Source organism: Macrobrachium rosenbergii, chromosome 55, assembly GCF_040412425.1.
Source record: "Macrobrachium rosenbergii isolate ZJJX-2024 chromosome 55, ASM4041242v1, whole genome shotgun sequence".
NCBI classification, from domain to species: domain Eukaryota; kingdom Metazoa; phylum Arthropoda; class Malacostraca; order Decapoda; family Palaemonidae; genus Macrobrachium; species Macrobrachium rosenbergii.
This window is the reverse complement of record NC_089795.1, coordinates 74,309,829-74,321,194: the sequence shown is the minus strand read 5'-3', so window position 1 is coordinate 74,321,194 and position 11,366 is coordinate 74,309,829. Positions and strand designations below refer to the sequence as shown.

General features: G+C 34.2%; 1 protein-coding gene across 1 annotated transcript; it reads left to right on the top strand.

Moving 5' to 3' along the window:
• The first annotated feature begins 322 nt into the window (after positions 1-322).
• LOC136835834 (solute carrier family 22 member 6-like) lies at positions 323-10,391 on the top strand. The gene is made up of 5 exons (XM_067099684.1): positions 323-392; positions 4,690-4,825; positions 6,427-6,550; positions 7,618-7,720; positions 10,141-10,391. The coding sequence occupies exons 1-5, from the start codon at positions 323-325 to the stop codon at positions 10,389-10,391; spliced, it is 684 nt and encodes a 227-aa protein (XP_066955785.1).
• The last annotated feature ends 975 nt before the right edge of the window (positions 10,392-11,366 follow it).

Sequence of the window (11,366 nt, the reverse complement as noted above, 5' to 3'; positions counted from 1 at the left end):
TGTTACGAAGGAATTTTAAGTTGATAATAAGTCACAGATCGAACCAGCGACGGACGAGGAATCAGGATTCATATACAAACTCATCAACTTAAGCTGAGTATATGTCATGTGATAAATGGTCATTTCGTCGCGACAAGCGCTATCAATGGCAGAGGTCGCTCTACCGGGTGAGTTGACGGAAATTCAATGTTTTTCGTCATATCCTCTGATTCCTCGTCCGTCGCTGGATTTCGATCCACGGAATTGAACAATATCAACAGAAATTCCTTCGGTAACATATTTATATTATTTCCGTTGATAATTAAAGTTTGTCCGATTGGCTATGAATCACGGTGATGTGATAAATACTCAGGACTCCAGCGACACCGAAACCTACACAGCCATTAAGGGAGGTGGGTGGATACCGACTCCCAAGCGCCAAAAACACTGTCAAACTCAGTTGGTCAGGAGATGTTATTCATATCAACTCACTTGTGGCGATTTAGTTATGCGTCACTGTAGCGCATTTCGTCCGTCGCTGGTTGATCCGAAGTGGACTTAATATCATAAATTCCCTATATGTAACATATATGAAAATATATTATTTCCGAGGTAATATGGATATCAGCAGGAGTTTGCTTTGCATGTTAAATCGTGATTTAAATAGTCATAATATGGCTCGCGACAAAGCGACTACGAACATGGCAATGAAAGGATGGAAAATGTAACCCGGGTGAGTTGGCGGGAGATGTAGTAAAATACCTCTCTTGTGGCGATTTCGAAAGTCTCACTGTAGTCTGAAATTCCTCGTAGTCGCTGGTTGATCCACGGAAGGTGGACTTATTATCAACAAAATTGTTGAATTTTTATATAAAATATATTATTTCGGTAAATAGATGGATATTAAAGGACGTTTGTAGCTTTCTGATTGTATATGAATCATATATATAAATAGTCATAATCTCACTATATCGCGACAAGCGCATATATCAATATATATATGGATATATATCCATATATAAACCTGAGTTATATGATTGAAGATGTTATTCTTATACCTCTCTTGTGGCGATTTCGTTATATCACTGTATCCTGATTCCTCGTCATATATATATCCCGGAATGATGGATAATATCAACAAATTCCCCTAAATATTTATATATTATTTATATAAGTATATATTTATATGGTTTATATTTCTGATTGTATATGAATATGATGTGATAAATAGTCATAATAGCTCGTAATACCATATATAAATGGCAGAGGTGGGTGGATATATCTCCAAGCGCCATGAGTTATAGTTATAGATATTTATATATATCTCTATTTATTATATCACTGTATATTTCCTATATATGGTATATGGTGGACTTAATATCAACTAAAAATTCCTATAACATATATGAAAATATATTATTATAGAGTGATGGATATTAAAAAGGGCGTTTGTAGCTTTCTGATTGTATGAATATATGTGATAAATATCATATATTTTTACAAGCGCACTACCGCGGTCAACATGGCAGAGGTGGTGGATATTTATAAAAACACCTGATATATTGGCCCGGGATGTTATTCATATATCTCTTGTGGCCGATTTCGTTGATGCGTCACTATATTTCGTCGTCGCTGTATATATGGACTTAATATTTATTCCCCTTGATATATATGAAAATATATTATTTCCGATATATGGATATTAAAGGACGTTTGTATATTGTATATGAATATATGTGATAAATAGTCATTTATATATATATATATGTTATATCTATATATGTATATTTATATATATATATTTATATATATATGTATTTATATATATATATATTTATATATATAAGTACAAACAGGAGGACGAAAAGGTGATGCATATTTCGACTTTATTTCTTGCCATGTTTCAAAGCATGGCTTCAGCAACAGGGCTAAAATACAAAAGTAACAACAATTAAAATAAATACGTAAGACTCAGTAAAACTCATTAATGTTAAAATACAGATATTAAAACCAAAACATAAAGTTCAAACCAACCTAACGCCTCAAAATATCAAAACTGAGTGACCAGAAGGGCGCCAAAAGGACAAAGAAACATCTTGGGCTATAAACGGAGGGGCAGAAGGCGACTGACTGTTCAGTGATGGAACCAGTTGTTTGATGGTTAATGACTCGAGGACATGGAGAGTTTCGTCAGCAGCTTGCTCTACGATTTCAAAATTGTCATAGAAAATAAAAGGTTTACTCTGTTTAGGATCTTCCCTGTATGTTAGAAAAACCTTACTCTCAAAGTACAGCCTGTTCTATGGCAGACATACGGTGAGAGTCGATTCGCTCTTTTAGCATTCTTATGCTGAATCGGCATAAGCCCCGAGATCACATCTCAGGCAAGTATTTATAAACCACCATAGAACGCCAAGTTGGGTACAGTGTCTTTAAGTCTAAAAGGTGATCCAATTGTTCTTGGATTCCTTGAAAAAACTGGGATTAAGTCAGTAAAAGTATTTCTGAAAAAATCTGCCTTAATGTAAGTTAAAAATTTGTCATCATTCGTAAAAGGCAAAGAAACATGAAAATCAAGTTTAGGTAATGTAGGTGCAGAAATTTTTTGGTTGAAATTTGTCATTCAAGAATATTTTGAGATATTTCTCAAATAAAAGTTTGAGGTATAGCAGTTATTCTGAAATATTTCCTAAAGGGACTCAACCTCACTGAAAAAGAGAGCCAGTCTGAAGAGAGAGAAAAGGCTCTGTGCAATAATGTAACAATACTATTAAGTTTAAAATTGTAAAAGCATGAACCATAAAATGTGAACCAAATATATTATATTATCAACGATATATTGATGATACTTTTCTACTTTTTCAAAGTAAAAGTGCTGCTGAACAGTTTTAGAATTTGCTAATAATCTCCGTCCAAATGTTATATTTTACCATAGAACATGAAAACATTGAGCGCCTTCCTTTACTAGACGTGTTTAATCAGCAGATTCAATCGGCACTTCACTTCAGTCTTCCGGAAGCAAACGTATACTGGTTTTGGTTCAAATTTTGTAGTTAATGTTTTACAGTTTTAAGCTTAATAGTATTGTTACAGTATTGCACAGAGCCTTTTCTCTCTTTTCAGACTGGCTCTTTTCACAATGAGGTTGAGTTCCTTAGAAATATTTTCAGAATAACTGCTACCCCACACTTTGACAAGTTAGCATACTCAGGACCGCCTTAGGCAAGGGCTTGAATTGCTGGTATAAGGCCAGTTCAACCTGAAGCTACCAAAGGATATGAATGTTTAATGCTTCCCGTTTTCTGTTTGCAGATCGCCTTAAACGAGTGATGCCGGAAAGGAAAATGGACACCGTGCTGCAAGAGGCAGAGAGAACTCACTCTGGAGACTCGAACTAACAATCCTTACGGAAGCATTTTAGATTTTCAGCCGGATGAAGCCGTCGGCGTAGCAGGACTTGGAGAAATTTGAAGATGTTCTAGAAATCATCGGCACTCATGTATGGAACTTCACTATCTTTTCATTTGCAGTCTGGGTGTGGGTAGCGAGAACGATTCGTTTACGTTGAAAACGTTATTTTTCAAAGTAAGTAGATTCGTAGAGAGATAATTATACAGGGAGGGCTGAAGATAGATCGGAAATGCTCGTTTTAGATGGGAAAATAGATATGATAACAATTAAAGAAATGTCAATTAATATATATATGTATGTATATATATATATTATATATATATATATATACATATATATATATATATATATAATATATATATTATATATATATGTATATATATATATATATATATATATATATATATATATATATATATATATATATATATATATATATATATATATATATATATATATATATATATATATTATATTTATATATATATATATATATATATATATATATATATATATATATATAGAAATAAAGAGAGAGAGAGAAAGTTTTGTCCCTGTCATCCTTACACCTAAAGTTATTAGAATCACGAAATAGAGAATATCTTTGATAGCTTGAAGCAGCAATCACTAACGCGTCATTGTCGTTGGTAACATTTTTTCACGGTTTTTTTTCTTTTAATATTGTAGGTTGAACAATGGCCTTTTTTTCTTTATCTCTACTTTGGGGAACAATTCTTATCAGGCAGCACAGTTTAAAAATCACACCTTTTATTCGTGTGGCATTAAGTTATGTGTGCAAATATTTGAAATTGATAGAACACTATCTAAATGTTGAGGCCATTTGTGTCTGATTTTTTTTTTTATTTTTGTTAAAACTTCTCATTTTCCAAATTGTAAGTTTACTTATTTCATTAGTTTTTTTTTTTTTTTTTGTCTCAAGTGTTTATATTTGTATTATCCAGGGGCTGTTAACCCGAAAAAAGGGCTGATATTCTTATGGTGTAAAAACTTTGATCTGAAACTCGACCGATTTATTACCTGTCTTTGAACATAGCCATAAATGAAGGTAATGTGAAACAATGCTATAATGATTTTGTACTGTGTTTAGCCAGAATTTTATCAGTTAAAATCTTATCTTTCACCAGTGAAAAGCTCACGTTTGAGAGCTTTCAGCTTTCAAGTTTGAGATATCCTTGTGGTTAGGTATTTTATTAAGACAAAATGGTGTTGGCACAGATTTTATGATAATAAGAACATTGAAATAAACTAATTACGATATTTTTCATATAATATTTGCAGCTTCCTTCGCGGAATGTGTTCCAGGCAATAACCTACAGTTTTTAGGTGTCACTCCCAATTACTGGTGCCACATTGGGCCTCTTGTTGATGCCAACTGGACTCAGCATCAGATAGTGTCCTTGTCGATGCCTCATGGGTGAGTCCAGCAATCCCCCTTTGCTTTCACTCTCTTCAAATCTCTCTTCATATTTTCACGAAAATTGTGCGGTTCTGAACTTGAAATATTTCTTTTCAAAACATAATACTTTAGTTGGGAAGAGTAATGTTGTTATAATTTCTGATCGATTTGTATTTGTATTGCATATGGTAATTTAATCGTGTACAGTACTACAGTATCAGTCAAACCTCGCGTTCCATTTAATGCTTTTAAAGTAATCAGGCAACAAATAAGGTACTGAAACCCGTATATTTTATGTACCCTCTCGTAACTTAGAAAGCAAAGTGTGTTAAAGCAATTTTTTTACTGTGGGAATATAAGTTCAGTGGATACATTTTTGTTTACTCTGATAGTTGAGTTTGACAGGTGATTCTCAGTAGCTGTTGATCAGATATATAATTTTGATCCTTAGTATGGCGAATGTGAGTTCATCACGCAGTGTTAAAGCTCTCCTTAGCAGTTTACTTGGTTTGGAAAACATGTCAAATAAATTTTCATATAAATATAAACAAATCTTCCTAATTCCTTGGAACTCACTCCTTGTCATGAAGATTGCATGAATTAAGACAATATTTTGGACTTCATTGTCTGAAGAATCTTCCGCTTTTATTTCATTAAAATTACATTAAATTCTTAATATTCAATCAACTGAATTTCTTTGGGATTAAGATTATATTGGTATGTATTCCTTATATGAGACTGAGACAAGCAATCAAGGGGTAACAAATAGGTACAGTCAAGAGTCGTGAAAAGATGCGATGTTCCAGTAATGAAACTTTTCACGATACACGTTTCTGTTCAGATTTGCAGGAATATTAATTAAATCAGATTCTGGTTTACCGGATATTAATAATCATTCAAAAAAGTATTGTTAGAAAGCTTTTTCTGAGTTCATCATCTGCAGATGAGCTTAGTTGTTTCTAAACAACTAACTGTTTTGTATCAAGGATTGTTTCTCTATCCATATCGAGATATCGTATGGGAGGTGCTGTAAAAACAATCGAGTAAAATTTTCAGTGTTTGTAAGTAAGTTCTGTGCATCTACGAAGCTAAGCGTATATAGAACAAACAAACAATGCTCATCTGTCTACAGACACAGACCAGCTAGTTGGGTAAAGAAGCTAATTATCAGATTTTTATAAAAATTTTCGCATTTGTTCATTTAATTTATTGGATATTCATTCATGTACAGACCCTGTTTTGAATTCAACTGAATTGTGATTGGTTGAATATGTTTGCGTGTTCACCTACTAAAGAAAAGAACTCCAACTGCAGAGCGATATCTTGGCGGGGAGCTAAATGGCCCCCTGCTGGCGTTCCTTACCTGTGCCCTTGCTGAAAATAAATCATGCATACAAGTTGGTTAGACATATAGAATTCTGCTCAACTACCCACCAAAGCAAAAACAAATTATTTACGTCAGTTCGATACGATAACAAAATACCATTATTTTACAAAGGTCTGATATACGCTGCCATGTAATGTAAAGTTTCTGAAATTTCACTGGAACAGGCCCGTCCTATCTTGAAAAACCAAGGGACACAAATTCTTCTGAGATTATTTTCCTGAATTTCACCTAGGAATGGAAGCCCATGGGACGGTTGCACGATGAACAATTATAACTACACGAAGGCAGCGGAAATAGGATACAATGCTTCTATTGAGAACCCTGGCTCCATCGCAATTGCTGGTGACAACGCATCGGTTCGATGTTCCCAGAGACTTCAATACTACCGAATATAAGTCCACCGTCGTTACTGAAGTAAGTGTCTCACATGATTACTTAAGGTCAGCTTCGTCTTGTGAGCTTATAGAATGCGGTTGAGCGGTAATCCATTTTAGGACTGTGTGTGAAGTGGGTTCATATGGAATTAAGCTTGATGCGTCGCACATTAGGTTATGCCGCTTTTGTAGTAGATTAAATGCTGTCATTCTGTTTCTAAAGCAGTGACATGCACACACAGAAATATACACGTACACACACACACATATATATATATAGTATATATATATATATATATATATAAATATACTGCTGTATATGTAGTTATATATTATATATATATATAACATCTCTGCCCGCCATATATATATATATATAAAGTTTGTAAACAAAATAGCTAGGGAGAGGGACTAAGAGAGAGAGAGAGAGAGAGATTCTATACATTCGAGCCTTTGTAGAGATAAGCCCTCTGGCGGGAGAGAGTCGGGTCAGAGAGAAACTAAGAAATTCTTTGTTCTTTATTACTTTCTCTCCTACGTCTATCTTAATTAGATTTTAGTACTTTTCTGTATTTCATTTTTTCTTTGAGCCATGCTGAGAATTATTATGCTTCAACCCCCGAGTAAAATGAGATTTAAAGAAGCAAAATGGAGTTAAATCTCGATGCTTTTGTATGCCTTTAATGTTTGGAAGAACACCAAATTCATCTCAATAACCCATACTGACTGTCTTTGAAACTTTTTTGGCTAAGTGGCAGGTTACGTGTAATCTTGGTTTATAAAGTACGTAAGTTGAATAATACACTGATCAAATGTTTTAGATCAAAATCAAATATAGTCAAATAAATACATCACAAACCATGACATCTCAAACACTTCGGAAACTACAGCAACGTGTTGATTTTGATGAGCAATTTTTAGTAGAAGAAAATGGAAAGAAAATTCAAAATTTATAATGATAGTCAGTTTAGACTGAACCATTCTTGAGCAAGCCCGAGATACAAACCCAGAAAGCGCGAATGAAATACAAACATTATTCTTCACTGCAGTGGGACTTGGTGTGTGAGAGACGAGCACTTTATTCGACCACTCAAGCAGCAACGCAGGCCGGTTCGCTCATTGCCTCCTTGGTGTTCGGCTACTTCTTGGCAGGTAAGTTCCTGGTGGATTGTTATGATTAATGATGATAATAATAATAATAAACCTCTTGCGATGGTCAAAAGTTAAATATCTTAGTTTAACCAGACCACTGAGCTGATTAACAGCTCTCCTAGGAGCTGGCCGAAGGATAACATATTTTACGTGGCTAAGAACCAATTGGTTACCTAGCAACGGGTCTGAACAGTTAGACATTTCCTCTTTAGGAAAAGAGATCATCTTGAAATAAAACGATACCAGTCTCTCTTTTTCCATTCCGTTTAGTGCCAGAGTGGGCCTCCACACGGTGCACTGTAGGCTTTACTAATGAGTGTTTCCAGCGTTCCTTCGTCCTGGTTGTACCTACTTTTTAGCTTTTTTTATTTTTTTACATGTGTTCCCGTTTCCCTTTCTTCATTCTTGCTGTTCAACCACTCCGTCTCCTTCCTTTCACTCTCTTTAGCGCTGAATGGCTGAAGTTGCCTCAGTTCTTGGCTTGTAGCCTAAATTCCATGGCTCCAATTTAATTTCTTCTTTGCAGATTTGGCCGCAGACCTGTCGTCCTAGCCGTTCTGTTGTCCTGGTCAGTAGTGTAGCATCGACCTTGGCTCCGTGTGTTCTTGTTTACGTCATCATGAAGACTTTAGTGTCGTGTTCATAAATGGTGTTTATGGGATGCTTCGTTCAAGGTAACGCCTTGGATTTTGAAATTTATCATAGCGATTCATTGTCCTATCCTACATGTGATTGAGATTTCATGTTTTCTCTTTGTCGCCGCACACTCGCATAAGCATTATATATATATATATATATATATATATATATATATATATATATATATATATATATATATATATATACGTTATATGAATATGGTCCATTGGTAAATCTGTCGCTAAAGTCACAAGTAAAGTAAATATCATTCGTTACCTTTAAAGGCAGTCCAAGTGTTAGTATTTTCCAATATATATATGCATATATATATTTCAATTATATATATATATATATATATATATATATATATATATATATATATATTATATATATATATATATATATATTATATATATATATATATATATATATATATATATATATATATAATTTATTATAGTATATATATATTAGTCTGTAATGTGTTTTATAGCCTTAATGGATATTTTTCTACTTTATTTTTAGATTGTTCCTATCTGAATTGACTCGTATGACTAAAACAGTTATGCAGATTGTTTATAGTTTGGTTTCCCAATCAATTGACATAAATCTTGTTTACCTGGTACTGCAAAGTTTCATAATTCCTAATAATCTTTTAAGAAAATAATTTTGTTGAATGACAAGTAATGTGAGCGTGCAGTTCAAGATATCGATTGTAATCGCTGTACATGACCATCCAGTTAGTTTACAGTTTATTCAGAATTTTGAGCATGCCTAAGATTCTTAAAAAGAGAAAAATTTGGACCTGAAGTCGAAGTTGGAATGAAATACAGTGAACATTAAAACTTGTGTATGAACATCTGTGGTGTATTTGTATATCTGTAAGACTTCAATCTGGGAAGGAGGATAACTTCATTAATTCTTTGGAAGCTTGAGAACTGCCTTCTAATAACATCCCTTTGAAGAAAACCAGATTTTCTATAATCAATTTCCTGTCAATTTAGACGTCTTTGGGATACCGAAATATATTAGGCAATATACTATTTTTAGCCAAAGGGTCATCTAGAGTGTACTTCATGAGTGGATTATGAATGCAAGATGTAAAAGCATGTATAAAATTTCGTAGTATTCTAAGGAAAGGTAACTTGTGTTGATTTCCACTTGCCATTTTAATGGGATTACTGGAATTTTCATTAAATATGTTTATGTATACAAGCACGAACTTGAATTTGAATACATTAGGTTCATGATTTTTCAAAGTGAAGGCCTTGTGGTAAATCTTATGGTAAGCTATATACATCTGATGCAGTACCATAACATTCACTCAATTCGGTAAAGGAGTCGCTAAGTTTCATAATTTAAACAGAGAAAAAATAAAGGGACAGAATGAAACCTAAAGCGAAGTAGCTTATTTCTGTTGAGAAATGAAGAAACGGTCGGCGGTGCGAACGAAGAGGGAGAAAATAGTTGAAGAAGTAAACTGGTAAATAAAATACTTTTAGGATGATGAGAAAACTGACTTAAGACGGGCGTAAGTTAAGATAAAAGACTGATGTCATTACGGTTAAAGCAGTGCTGCAATGATACCCCTTTATATCTAAGATGACAAAGTAAACAAATCACATATATCAAGATAATATTTGCAGCATGATATTATGAAATAATACAAAAGTAAGGCGAATGTTTATAAAGCCAATATTTTTTTCCTGTGTAGCTGGGATTTCGAGGTTTTATCCCCAAAAATATAAAAAGCAGATTGATTTACTTTACATATTTTGCAGTTGAGCGCGAAACCTATTTATCTTCATCTTGCCCCCATCTTCTTTACTTCAGTGATGGAACTCTGCTCACGGAGCTGAGCGATGATCTCCTGGTGGGTACTCTGTTTGTGATGCCCTGGGCATTCGGTTACATGTTAATACCTGCCATAGCTTACTTCATCAGACCGTGGCGATGGCTCAGGCTGCGTATACCGTTCCGATCCTTCTCCTCGTGCCGCACTTCTGGTATAGTTCATTTCGTCCTTTGTTGATGACTGCATGGGAGTAACGTTTCAGGTTTAGGCAGTACAACCGCGGAGGCGCGTTTTCTGGTAGTTTTAGTACTTCGCTGCAAAAACTTTGAACCATAGCTAATATTAGTGGCAAAATGTAGTCAATGTTAGTGGCAAAATGCTAGCCAATATTAGTGGCAAAATGCAACAGTATTAGTTAAAATGTAGCCAATATTAGTGGTAAAATGTAGCCAATATTAGTGGCAAAATGTAGCCAGTATTAGGTGGCAAATTGTAACCAATATTAGTGGCAAAATGCAACAATATTAGTTGGAAATGTAGCCAATATTAGTTGCAGAATGTAGCCAGTATTGGTGGCAAAATTCAACCCGTAGGTTATTAGTGGCAAAATATAACCAATATTAATGGCAAAATGTAGCCAATATTAGTGGCAAAATGCAACCAATATTAATGGCAAATGTAGCCAATATTAGTGGCAAAATGTAGCCAATATTCGTGTAAATATAGCCATATTAGTGGCAGAATGTAGCCTAAATTAGTGCAAAAATTAGCCAATATTAGTGGCAAAATGCAACCAGTATTAGTGGCAAAATATAGCCAATATTAGTGGCAAAATGAAGTCAATATTACTGGAAAAATGTAACCAACATTAGTGGCAAAATTAAGTTGTAGCCTGTGCTTGTGTGGTACTGCCTTAACGATATAATGACTTCAGTTTTGCCGCAATGTTGGTAACTTGGTGCAAAGTTTAGGATCAAGGCGGTTAAACGTGCGAGAAAACGTGCTTGCGAAACATTGTTTTACGAATTATATAAGCTGAAACAGAGGTAGATGGTGGCTTAGGAAATCCAAGCACATTAACATCGGTTGACCAGTTAAAAGGGTTATATTGTAGCGTTAATTCACCAATAATACTGTAATCAGAATCCTTTTCTTTTTCCCTCCAAGTTACTGACTGCATGTATGTAGCCGTAATATTAGGCTTTCTATAAT